General features: G+C 40.4%; 1 protein-coding gene across 2 annotated transcripts in view; it reads left to right on the top strand.

Annotated features, from left to right (window-relative positions):
- Positions 1-13922, top strand: part of BTBD8 (BTB domain containing 8) — a 61826-nt gene that overhangs the window by 35556 nt on the left and 12348 nt on the right. For both annotated transcript variants that reach the window (XM_075182382.1, XM_075182381.1), the window contains exons 12-14: positions 5540-5669; positions 6951-7012; positions 9118-9757. In XM_075182382.1, the coding sequence (XP_075038483.1) occupies positions 5540-5669; positions 6951-7012; positions 9118-9757 (832 nt within the window). The remainder of the gene's footprint in view (positions 1-5539; positions 5670-6950; positions 7013-9117; positions 9758-13922) is intronic.

The raw sequence follows: 13922 nt of genomic DNA, 5'->3' as shown, positions 1-13922 counted from the left end.
TCTGGGCTCAAAATCCCTTATAAAATATGTGAATATTGAGTTGCAGAAAAAGCTTCCCACATGTTGGTGTTTGCTGAAATATACAATGAGAGAAAATACATTTTTAAGAAGAAAGCACTCAATGGGCTAATATTGAAATGATAGTTGTTGGAGTGTTATTTTGGATTGTTTGGATTTGCTTAATTTAAAAAACAAAACAAAAAAACATTGGAATTGTCACAACGCAAATGGCTCTGGACACAAATATTAGGATAAACAGGTAGTAGTGGGTGTATCCTAGTGGCTGGTAGTCAGGCAAAATTGGCATTCTGGAGAGGTTGAGGTACAGGGATAGTGGAAGCTGGTGGCTGACTGAAGGTGCAACACAGTGCTACGGTGGCTGCAGTGGAGGTTGGAGCAGAGGGGGGCTTCAGGAGACAAGATAATCGGGGACAAAACAGAGGTCAGGAATCAAGGAGACAGAATACCCAAAACAGAAGCCGTGGTCAGATGTGCTGGAGATATACACAGACATAGTTAATGGAAGCCAGGGCTCCAAAAATGGTACTATATAACAGAATACTGAATGTGAGCAGGGTGGCTCTTTACATAGTGCAATAATTACTGAGAACCAGAGACCGCTGGAATAAGGTTGGAGAACTGGAAACTTACTGAGCATATGCTTATGGTCTCTGGAAGCGATTTCTTCTTCTTGCAGGATTTCACAGAAGGCATAAACCCTAACAAAGATTTACTTGTAGAATATTTTTCTACTCTGGCTTATGCAAATTATTTGTAAAATAATGGTGCATACAAAAAGATTAAAATAAGTCTTAGAAGGTGAATATCCTCTTTATAAAAAAGTATAATATTTTTGTTTAGAAATATCATGGCAATGTGACTATATCTATTAATGAATCCAAAATTGTATAAATTCCCATTTACTCAAATGTGTTTCAGGTATTCTTAATAAGATAAAGACCATCTGCATAAAGAAACTTTGTTTGTTTATATCCGGATCTATCTCTCTTTGCTGCTAATACTGAACATAATTATCATTAATTAGATCGGCTGTTTCAAAACAAGCTCTGTGTGTTTTAATCTATGGCAGACATAAAGGCAGTCTGGTTTCCAGTTAGATCTTCCTAACTGTGCTGTCATTACTGAATATTATCACTGATGAGGTCATTTACACTGGAGTAAACTCTATGTTCAGTGTTACATGTCTACGTTCTTGATCTCGATCTATTCTAAATCATTTGCTGATTATTTTATTTGTTTAAAATTAAGATTTCATGTTTGCAGACGTAAGCTGATAGAAAAGCTTCTCTAGATCTAGCTGACAGCTCAGCTGACATGAACTATTATAGTTGACACTGTTGTAGATTTATTCGCGATCAGTTACCTAAGTAAATACTCAATGGCGCCACTTAAGATATTTTCTGTTTTAGCAACAACTTAATTTGATGCATACAGTCCAAATAGTAATGCTGAGGAAGAACCTCGTAAACTATTATTACAATCTATGTTGGTTAAATTTAGAGGATTTTTTTATATTTACATTCCAGGGTATTACAGAGGTATTTTATAGATATATCCAAAAATAGATATGGTAAAGTGAATGTTGATACCTATTTACAAAAATAAGTGTGAATATATGTATGTAATATTTATTATATATATATATATATTAGTGGCAAGAGCCCGCTACTGCAGAAGCACACGCGAACAACTTCTACCTTTTTATGGTTCTTTATTGTCAGGATGGTAAAAATTTTGAGACTGTATACTTTCACAGCAATTATGGAGACCCTAAACGCTAGCTATACATAGACCAGCTCTCTCTCAGAACAAGCCAGCTTACTCAGCGTTGGTCTCGGTGAACAAATGGCACAAACAAGCTTTTATACATGATGCTCCCTTCCCCAGCCTTAGCTTGATGGACAGGTAACACACCCACCTTCTCTTTAAGAGAAAACGCCCATCACTGGCTCTGTTTGAACTAACAGACACACCCTGTCTGTTTGCTGAGAGGAAGCAGCTTCCAAATCATGTAAGTTAACCAACTTTGAACTACACATAAGTCTTTACTTGTTTTAACCTGAATCTTGGTGCATAACTGCGACACATTCTTACTCTGCTTGTATGTTTTCTTTGCATATTGTCAGATAAATGCCTCCCTTTGTCACTATATATATATATATATATATATATATATATATATATATATATATATATATATATATCTCATATCACTAGAGATAGTTTTAGCTTTTTTTAAGACACTGTTGTAAACAAGTTTTGCTGCCTTTTTTGGGAATGGCACAAGTAATTGAGCCATGTCATTATACAGCAACCTCACAGTAACCAGGATGAAGTGGCTGCAGTTAAAGATGTGTTGACATCTGTGTCCACCTGTAGTATAGTAATAATATAGTGGTAATTTGGTGGAATTTGCTGGTTCTATATATGTCTTACATAAAGACTACGCACTATTAAGTGCAGCACTGGAAATATCGCATTGCTCCTTATATTGTCAGCCTTCAATACTACCACACAGCCACATATGTGCTGTATACAGACTGTCCTCCATTCACTGCCAGCCCAGAAAACTGTATGCGAAACTTCTCTGGCTGTTTGGTAGAGACTATGGGGGGTATTCAATTAGGTTTCCGTTACCGCGGATCGAAAACCTAATTGAATACCCACCAAAGCGTCATTACGGTATCGCAACATTGCAGATTTCGGTGCGCACGGAAATTCACGATGTTGCGTTACCGGGACCGCGAATCCTAATTGAATATGCCCCTATGAATTGCTTAGTGATTCCCTGGAGACTCCTCTGAGTTCATTACATTAAGGGGGCTATTCAATTAGCTTTCCTGTCAGCGGCAACGTGCGTTACTGTGAAAAGTACGCAGTATTGATGGTAATACGGTACCGTAATAATGCAGATTTTCCTTCGTAACCCTATGGGGTGCGCAAGAAAATCCACGTTATTGCAATACAGTGGATTGCCTTCGCAACCCGTTCCGGTGCGTTGCCGCTAACAGGAAACCTAATTGATTACCTCCCTAAATATCTTTGTCCACCTGCAGATTACAAAGTAGTGACTGATCACCACTTCCTGAAGACTTGTTGGTGAACTTGCTGGTGTTGGCCAATGACAGCCAATCATATATACTTTGTTGTGCTCTACATAAGGACACGCCTTATCCTTGTGTCAGTGCCAGCCATCAAAACTACCACACATTCAGATGTGTTGTGTGTGTGTGTGTGTATATATAAAGTGTAGTACTGGAAAAAGCTGTATTCTCCTCATACTGCCAGCCATCAACACCACCACATATCTGCTATATACAGAGACTATGGGTTGGTTATCACTGGAATAAGTCCCATCAGTGCCAGCCTTTAAGGCTACCACGTAGCCACTTATGTGCTGTATATAGAGACTAGGCACTATGTGCAGCAATGGAATAAGCACTGTTCACCTCTCATGGTCAGGCCTCTTCTGTAAATATAAATGTTCCAGGGCAGTTGCCTTTCTGTTTCCTCTTCCTATCCCTCGCCTCTCACTGTAGATCTCCCAGGAATCACACATGGCTATTTTGTACAGGGTAATGTTAATAGCACCACTAATCAGTGTCTGTACAGAACAGACTGCAATGCAGACAAATCAGACAGGAGCTAATGTATGGCAAGCTGCAGCAATGGCCAGTTTCTTGTAGGTTGTGCCCATTAATAATGTGACCGAGTGAGACAACATCCAACAATCCTCTATTTCCTTGCAAAGGCAAAACTGCTGTTTTCTGGTGTGATGTTACATCACTAGTATTAAAGGTTGAAAGCAAAACACAAGTTGTTGCATGATTGGTATCAAACACAATATTTAGGTAATCATTTTAAATGACTTCTTTATGCATAGAGCTTACCCTGCTAGTAATTCCTGAGAGCTACAATAGATGTCCGTTTTATATATAAATAGCATTGGAGCTCACAGGCCTCCTATAGTAAAGAGATTAGGGGATTTATCTAACTCGATTAGAACAAGACTCTGTGCTGTGACCATTGTGCTCTTAAAGCATGTAACCTGCATTTATATCATTTCCCTCTAGTGAATATATAGATAGTGGACAAAAAAAAAAATAGAAACACCAATTAAAATCCACTTAAGGTGCTGGATCACCACGTGTGGCTAGTACAGCTCGTATGTGTCATGGTGTTGAATCTATGTCTGAAATACTGTCTCAAGTATCTGCTTTGAAATCTTTGCCTGGGAGAGACTTTGCTGATGCTGTTTTGAAGACAAAGGGTGTTCACACAACATATTGATGTGATTTAGAATTTCTCTTCTGTTCATTCACTTTGCATTTTGTTAATTGATAAAAATAAAGTATTAACACTTCTACTTTTGAAAGCATTCTTACTTTGCAGCATTTCTTCCACACCTCCCTAAAACTTTTGTACAGTACTGTACATAGGGGCATATTCAATTGTTCCCGTTTTCCGCGGCGTAACAAGTATTCCCGTTATTACGGTAATACTAAGCCGGATTTCAGCTCGCAGCTCTCTGAGCCGTGAGCTGAAATCCAGCGTGAAAGGTACCGTAATAACTGTATTTACACGCACTTTACCGTAATGACGGTAATAGTGCGCGCACCGCGTTACTTTTTCCAGTAACGCCAACAATTGAATATGCCCCATAGTGTGTGGCAGCTAGCAGCCTGAGCCTGCTAGGGGGGGTTAATAGCCCTGATTGCTCCCCTCTGGACTTCCCTCTGGACCCCCCTCTGCATGGGGTGAAGACAATCATTCATCACAATCACTCATTAAGTAGCATCTAGAGCAGTCCAGCATTTTTATACATGACTATGCTGCGATGCTGTTTTCTTAGTACTTCAAAAACCACGCCTGTATTGAAGTCCTTTCTTTCAGTATGCTTGGTGTTCCTCACTTACCTAGGTGTTTTAATTTTTTTTGTTTGTCCATTACCTGTAGTTGCCTCTGCATAGCACTGAATATGGTGGAAAATATACAACATATAAAATGCTGGGTGGATGCATTAATATTAAATGGAATCTAACACACATTGAAATTGATATCATAACATTTCTGTGCTAAATGCTAGACAAGTTGTATTTAATGAGTGACTTTACAATACAAATATGAGGAGAAGGCGTAGTACTGTAATAAAATCTGCACTATCATATAAGAAGCAAACAGAAGTGCTGAATGCTTAATCACACTGACAATTGCTCCCAGGAGTATTTGACTTTGCAGTCAGCTGGCAAAAAGACACCAATGAAGAAAACAGTATGTTTGTTTAAGATGGCGTTTCCACCGTCTGTCACAAGCAGCTCCACATTCACACTGGTTTATAATGTAATGCTGCAGAATGGAGAGCTCCTCCAGTAGGCAGTCATACAGTCTAATGACATCACTGACATAGCTTAGGGAGTAAGTAGATTCAGAGAGAGACAGAGAGGGAGAGAGAAATATAATGACTGGTTGCCATGGGAATGTGCTTCTGAACAGCTGCTGATTTGTTACTTGAACATAGGTTTTTACGTGCAAGATACAGGCTCTGCGTGATAAGCTGTGGAGCTTCCTGGTCCAGTCTTTTTATGCTGTACGGCACACCGAGGGCTGGAAATTGATGAGGCCAAGTGATCAGAGCAAAATACAAGCAGGTACGTTCCTGTGCACTCCTGTTAGCTTGTATGAGAAAAGAGTGCAGTTAATTCCATACATTTTAAATATAGTATCTTGTGTTTGTGTTCTTGATTATATCTGGATGTTATTTCTGTACCATTTTGCAGAACGTATTTCTATTATGTCATTCCTAGCTTATTGTCAATAAGCTGAAGATGCAAATGCCATAAATGTTCTGCTCATTTTCACACGTTTTATGGCTTGAGCAATTGTCTGCCTCCTTATCTCAGTGATCTTTAGAAACGGCTTCACGTCTTGTTATCCATTTTTAGTTAAATCTATTCTTTTCCACTTGACTTAGATTTGGAAGAGATACAGAGGATGGGTAGTCAGTCACCCAACATAAAATCAGCATTGCATTCAAAGAAACAGCCTCTGAAATATGTAACCTCAGCAAAATTAAACCTGTTTTCCGTCAGTGCTGATGAAGTGTCAATACCAGAGACTTATGGATATGGCTAAATGCAGATTTTGTAATCCTTCTCATGCCTAGGCAATGTAATATTGTTGTCAAGTGTAATTCTGATGTTATATAAAAGCAGATTTTTAAATCCCTGTTGAATGGTGTTACTGAAATTACAGGCTTGTAATTTTTGCCTTTTTAATAGAATACTAATAATCTAAACATCCTGTATTTAAGGTTTACGGTAGAATAACTGCAGAGCAACAGAATAATTTAGATACCGGTTTATGATATGTAATGGAACAAATGTTCTTTGTGTATAATGTGTGCATGATTTATGGAACCTTTTTAAGAATTGCTTTTAAGGCTGTCGTGTGTGTGTGTGTGTGTGTGTGTGTGTGTTTTTTATTTTAAATAATTTACATGTAGTGCTCATTAAGAGAGCATATCTTCATAAATCTGCACTCCCATATTTTCACTTCCGTTCTTATTCATGTATTTCCCAGAAGAAATCTTAGCAGCTAATCCAGTACAGTAGAAACCACTCTAGTGTCTATACTGCAGTAGAGACTGCTGCTGTGTCAGACGCCTTCATCATCGAGGTGAATTGCTTGCGGCATGGTATTATATAACAATAAACAGGTGCCTGATTTCCCAGAAGCTGGTGGCTGGGTTCCAATGGACATTTGTTTGAAAGCAGGAAATATATATTTTATTTTTTTTGACCGTGTATATAGCTGTATAGGTTTACCAGCCTTGTTACTGCTATATATATTTAGCAACAGTGTTCTTGTCAATTTATATATATATTTTTTTTATTTACTGCTTATGACAGTTATATATTTTTGCCTTTTAGTTGCCTTTGACAAAGGGGATGATCGAAGACTTGCAAAGAAGCCCATATTCACTAGTTCTCAGGTAAATCTAATATTTTGATTATGCTTAATTACATTTAATTACAGAGGGATGAAATGGTGAGTGAGTTTAATGAAAGGGTGTCCTCATCCTTAGTACACAGAATGCATGAGAACACATCTAGGTAAAAAAAAATATATAATTTTTCATACTAAACAGCCAGCATTGCAAAGGTTAATTATGGTGAAACCGGATCCAAATACAGTGCAAGTTCAATGCAAGCAGCCATTCTATTTCATAGAGTTTTGGAAATACTTTACCTGCAGTATATGTGCATGGTTTTAACATTCAAATCGAAGAAGGTTATATTCTTGCTCCTGATGATCGGGGACTGATTTGAATGACAAATATTCTCTGTACAGCACTGCTTACTATGGTGGTGATAAATAAACAATAACAATCATGGGTATGCAGCCTACTAATTTAATAAGAACCAGTCTCAGCACACTGTTTAGTTCCTGGTGAATTAATAGGCTGCAGTTAACTGTTAGTAAAGCATATGTAAACGAGTATTGTTTCTAGTGTCACCATAACCACTTCCACTGCTAGCCTTTCTTGTGCTAAAGTCACTAGCATTTCTTAGCGCTGTGGTAGCGTCACTAGCATTTCTTAGCGCTGTGGTAGCGTCCCTAGCATTTCTTAGCGCTGTGGTAGCGTCCCTAGCATTTCTTAGCGCTGTGGTAGCGTCCCTAGCATTTCTTAGCGCTGTGGTAGCGTCACTTGCATTTCTTAGCGCTGTGGTAGCGTCACTTGCATTTCTTAGCGCTGTGGTAGCGTCACTTGCATTTCTTAGCGCTGTGGTAGCGTCACTAGCATTTCTTGGCGCTGTGGTAGCGTCCCTAGCATTTCTTGGCGCTGTGGTAGCGTCCCTAGCATTTCTTGGCGCTGTGGTAGCGTCCCTAGCATTTCTTGGCGCTGTGGTAGCGTCCCTAGCATTTCTTGGCGCTGTGGTAGCGTCACTAGCATTTCTTGGCGCTGTGGTAGCGTCACTTTGCGCCGCAACAGCGTTGCTAGTATTACTTTGCGCCGCGACAGCGTTGCTAGTATTACTTTGCGCAGCGTTGCTAGTATTACTTTGCGCCGCGACAGCGTTGCTAGTATTACTTTGCGCCGCGACAGCGTTGCTAGTATTACTTTGCGCCACGGCAGCGTTGCTAGTATTACTTTGCGCCACGGCAGCGTTGCTAGTATTACTTTGTGCCACGGTAGCGTTGCTAGCAGTACTTTGCGCTGTGATAGTGTTACTCGCGCTGTGGTAGCTGGCTCTTACGTTCTGTTTTTTTTGAACGGATTGTGTTCTATTTTTTTTTTACCTTGGGTATACAGATTGAGGGAGCCTGCAGTGAGCTCCTAAACTCTAGAACAATGCTAAAAACAAGCGCATGTCAAACATGTTAGCGTTTAGCATGCATTTTTAGTAGTGCTAAAAAAACAGTGGTTTGTGGGTATGTGGCGCTAGAGAAGAGTGAGGTCACTGTTAGAATGTTTTAATCAAGAGTAATGGATTATTATTACTAGGCCTGTATGGATTTGGCAGTACATGGTTGTAGCCTGCAAGTAGCATTGTTACTATTGTGCAAGTAGTGGTTTGGAAACCAATATAAAGTGGTGTATTTTCGAGTTAACTACCAGTGTAATGTATAGAAAGAAATGGCAATGGTATAAAAAACCTTCCAGACTAGCTGTCTCCTTTCTCGTCTGCCCACAGCTGGATATGATGTTATACTAAACTTTTTTTATTGGAGTAACAAATTTAGGATTTCCAGGGTTAGGTGAGAGCTTCAACAGAAAAAAGGACGTTGTTATTGTTATTTTGTCAGAGAAAATGTTTTACAATATTTGTCATCCTAATAGTGTACTTTTATGTAGAATACAACAGTTGTACAAATTTCATGCAACAAATGGTGAAGACCTTAAGTTCACCAGGTATTGTGATATAAAGTCAGCACATTATTGTAACAGCACAACCTCACTTGACCCCTGTCTGTAGAAAAGTTTGCTAAACTCTGCTTTAACCTGAAGTAATTTTTTTTTAAGTTATTTGTTTTCTGTGAAATACCATGGTGAATATGCAAAGCCTGATTATTATTTATTTATTTTTTTTGCAGCAAAACAGATCTAAAAGTGTGATATCAGGACAAACTCTACCAACTGACACGAAAAGACATTCAGACACTGATTTACTTAATCGCAGGAAGATGAAATCTGATTCATTGGGTGCTTCAGGGCACACAGCCAACGTATCTAGAAATTCTTCTGGAAAGGGGAAAGATGATGTAAAAGGGAAGGATGTGAAAAAAGTAGCAACCAAGGGATCTAAAGAGCCAAAACCAACAGAAAGGATGACTACGGCCAAACCAAAAATCATTGTGAAAGCCAAACCAGAAAACAATGACAATACAAAGACCGAAAGCTGTGCTTCCAAATGTGACACGTCCAGCACACCAAATCCTGCTCCTTCTGAAAAGATGGGAACTAGGCCCAAAGCATCAAACGGGACCTCCAATCCACCAGCTAAAGTAAAGCTGCTGAAGAAAGCAGGTAAAGATCCATCTTCTCCAGTCAGAGGTTCAGTGCCAAGTATGAAGTTTGCAAACTGCAATGGTGAACTTTCCAACTCTAGCTTGTCATCAGGAGAACAGGGGCATGACCAGGCAGCTGCCGAACAACCGAATTCTACAACAAGTTCACCACAAGTTAATAAAACACTGAAAAACAGTCTAGATTCTTCAAAGGATCTAGGAATGGGTGAGCATATTCGTTTTAATATGACCTAAATAATAACATAGTAGTGATTGTGGAACATAGCCGCACTAAGTAGATAAATAAAGTTGTTGTTAATCCTTTACACATTCTAGAGTGCCTCTATACATACTTTTTTTTTTTTCTTGTTTGTTCCCTAAATAATATGTCATGTTGTTCCAACTGGATGGTAGCTCCCAATTTATTTATGTTTAATCCATGATTTCTGCTTTACACCACGTCTACAAAAAGGCAAGGCTGTTACAGAAAATTGATTATTTTACTTGTCTGTATCGAGTTAGCAGTCATGGATGAAATGGAGACTATGTTTAGCACTACAAATAAAACTAAGATAGTATTGTAGCAGACCAGACAAAAACTTAATCTTGTTTCTATACATATGGGTGATTTTATATAAATGAAAATACTTAAACTATGTTTTATGGCAGTGACATGGTTCATTGCGCCTTGGTCTGGGCTAGATATCTGAGCTTGGAGAGAGACAATTAGTTTATTATGCTTTGTGTATTAGTCATCTTATGCCTTTTAATAACCTTGTGCTGCTTGCTTTGTGCATTTGAATCATTCAGCTGAAATTTTATTCTTAGCAAAAGTATGTTTGGATGTATTATCAGTTTTACATCTATTATTTTTTTATTCATTTAAATTCTAGAGCTGCTGTCTGCTCCTGCGTACAAAGAGACAGACATTTATGTATATTACATCATAGTAACATTTTTGTACCCTGCTCCATTTTAATATAGCTTGAAATGCGCCGCTATAGCAAACCTTCTAGTTATAGGGCAGGAATTGCATCTATAAAAAAATACAGTTTTAGCATCCATCATCATCATCTTCAAACATTTATTTATATAGCGCCAGCAGGTTCCGTAGTGCTTTACATTTGGGAACAAACAGTAATAAAACAATACTGGGTAATACATACAGACAGAGAGGTAAGAGGGCCCTGCTCCAAGCTTACAATCTTTGGGACAATGGGAGTTTGATACACAAGGGCATGTACTACATCATATTGCACATTGGGCCAAATAATACAGTTAAATCTATTATTTAATATATGTATATAAAGAACCTGTGAAGTTAACACGATGGAGACAGCCATTTTGTGGTATGTGCCAAAATGAATGAGAATTCAGCTTATGAATTCTCTAGGACCCAGTAGCATCAGAGGCTTGAGTGTCATGCCTCACTGATGTCATTGGTTCCTATAGAGTCCATAGGTTGCATTCTTTGTTATATTCGGTAAACTAAATGAATGCCTCTACAGTGTGAAGGTGACTGATACACTTTAATAACATGGTGCACTGCACACAAATGTTGTAACCCATAGCGATCAGAGTCTAACTAACGTTCTAGTATAGTTTAGAAACTGAAAGCAATTGTCTGCTTGTTGTACAAAGCACAACATGGGGCTAGTGTAGGAAAGGTGGTGTAGCCCGTAGTAACCAGACAGTAACTGACAGTTTTATAGTTCAGCTCCGAAAATGAAAGCAGACAAGGCTGCTATTGGGAAAACCACCTGTTCTATACACCATTCATCATCAATATATATCTATCTATATATATATATATATATATATATATATATATCGCCAGCAAATTCCATAGCGCTTTACAATTTATAATTGTCATTATCTGTAGAAGAGTGTTTGTAAATGTCCCTCATTGTTAATAAATAATATAAATAGCTTTTTATGATAGATAAGAGACTGCAACAATCCTGGCCACCAGGATTGTTGCAATTGTGCTTCTCATCTAAATTCTTGCCTTTGGCGAGTTGGAGGTTACCTTCTGGGAGGCAGTAAAGTTGCCGGTGCAAACTGATGTCGTGCTCAAGGAAGTCCGCCAAATGATCCACTTCTGTGTTTCGGTTGAGGACCTTTGAGAGAGTGGCAATGTGCTTTTGAAGCTTCGTGGAAGACAGTGTGTGGGGGATGTTTTGCCCCACACTCTTGGGCAAACAGTCGTATGCAATCGAAGCTATTGAAGTGTGACAAGGCATCTGATCTGGCAAACATGTAGACATTTTGGTTATTCACTCCACATTCTTCACGCTTCTCTGTGAGAAGTTTCATTGCATCTTGCATGGCTGGTGTCAGAAAGATGGGGACTTTTCTTCTTTGTTTTTGCCGGCAGAGCTTTCTCTCAACCTCGAAAGCGATAGGGCCACATCTTTGTGGAGATCTGAAGTATCGCTTGAGGAGAAGGTAGTCAGCAGCCTCTTGGAAACTTTCCCTTCCCTTCTTTGATTGAACAAGATCACCTGTGCCAGGGTGACTTTTACAAGCAGTACCCAGTAGTAAGCTCGGTGGATAGACCAAGTTGGTATGCTTGCTGCTTCTCATCGAGGTACAAGTGCATCTTTTTCACATCTTCCGTGAAAGGTTAGAGCTGAGGCATGTTCAACTTGGACTCCTTAAGAGTTTTCAAAGCAGCCGATGAGATCAACTCATTCCATCTTGCCTCACATATCTTCCTCAAGTTGCGTGCGTCTTCACCCGCAGCAGTATAGCTCTCCATCATGGCTCGGCACTCCACAATGCTCACTATCTTTTGCAGGCTGTGCCTGATCTTGAGTGCCAGAGAGGGCGTCTTAACTGTACTTGTCTCCTCGTCATAGCCAGCTGCCAGCTTCACAGAGTCTACTACGTGCAGAAAGGTCGATGGGGCGTTAAAGTCTTTCATCCTCTCTAAAATTGTAGCTCTTCTGGCCTGTAGAAGTAGCCTGTCCATTTCTCTAAGCTTCTGACGGATGTACTCGTGCCTGCCAACATCTGATCTGATCCAACCCGGTTGAACAGATACTGTCCCATCTGCATGATGCATTGATCATTTTTGACTGTGAGTAAGACTTCATCCTGGATCATGTCATTCAAGAGCTTCCAAAAGCCATCACTGATGTCAGGTGGAACAGGCTAAGCAAAGGCGCATAGTAACTGGACCCTCTTCTTGCCAGGTGTGAGCTTGTTGCCTCTTCGGTTTAGCTTTGTGTCGCCACAGGTATTTCCTTGCAAACAAGTCCTGGCAGGCTACACAGTGCATGAAGCCTTCAGCATCCATCTTTGTCTGGAAGTTTGCACTGGACCAGAACACCATGACCTGCCCTCATTGCCTCAGCATTGTGTGCAAAGTCTCAATGCAGTGAACATTCTCCATGTGCCGGGCAATTTTTATGAGGGGCTTCTCACAGTACAGGCAGTACTGCTTTTTGTTATACACCCAGAGCCATCACTGTTTCTGGATAGCGTTTGGACAGACACCGCGTCATCTCTCTGACCCTCTCTGCTTAAAACACGGCTAGCAGAAGGTCGAGAGTGGTCGTACATAGAACTCCTCTCTTCCTGTACTCTGCTGCGCTGGTGAGCAATGGGGCATCACCGCTTGTGTTTGAACCGCTCTACTTCAAAGTGTCAGTGGCATACTCATCTCCACTGCTTTCTGGGCTATAGTCTGAGCTATCAATGGGCTCTGGCATGCTTCACTGTTCCCGCTTTACCTTCAGCAGCAGACGGATTCGACTGTATCTTTACCCGTTTGGTGTACAAAGCGCGGCAGGATGCAGTCACTTCCGTTTCCTGACCTGCTATACATTCGGACAGAATACTAGCCTATAGCGGTGGGAGGCGCACACACTTTCTCCTCCCCATTAGACACACACACACTTTTGTTCCGACAATTGAGACTCGTGGGGACATACCAGATTTTTATGCTGAGCATATCGGCAAGGTCCCCTGCATTGATTTGCCTGAAGAAGCTTTGTGGGAACCTCAAATTTTGTCCCCACAGTGTTGGTGTGTAAACAGATCAATGTCCCCACAAGCATATGAATGCAAGTACACTCTCACACACACACACACACGTGCTTTCATACACTCTCCCTCTCGCCCGCACACACACACTCTCCCTCTCTCACATGCGCACACACACACACTCCCCCACTCCCCCTCTCTTGCATGCGTGCACACACGCACTCTCCCTCTCTCTCATGCGCGCACACACACACACTCTCCCTCTTTCGCATGCGCGCGTGCACACACACACACTCCCTCTCACGCATGCGCGCACACACACACACACTCTACCTCTCTCGCATGCGCGCACACACACTCCCTCTCTTGCATGCACGCACACGCTTTCATACACTCTCCCT

Source organism: Mixophyes fleayi, chromosome 8 (genome assembly GCF_038048845.1).
Source record: "Mixophyes fleayi isolate aMixFle1 chromosome 8, aMixFle1.hap1, whole genome shotgun sequence".
NCBI lineage: Eukaryota > Metazoa > Chordata > Amphibia > Anura > Limnodynastidae > Mixophyes > Mixophyes fleayi.
Note: the sequence above shows the minus strand (reverse complement) of the source record. Positions and strands in the feature narration are given on the sequence as shown.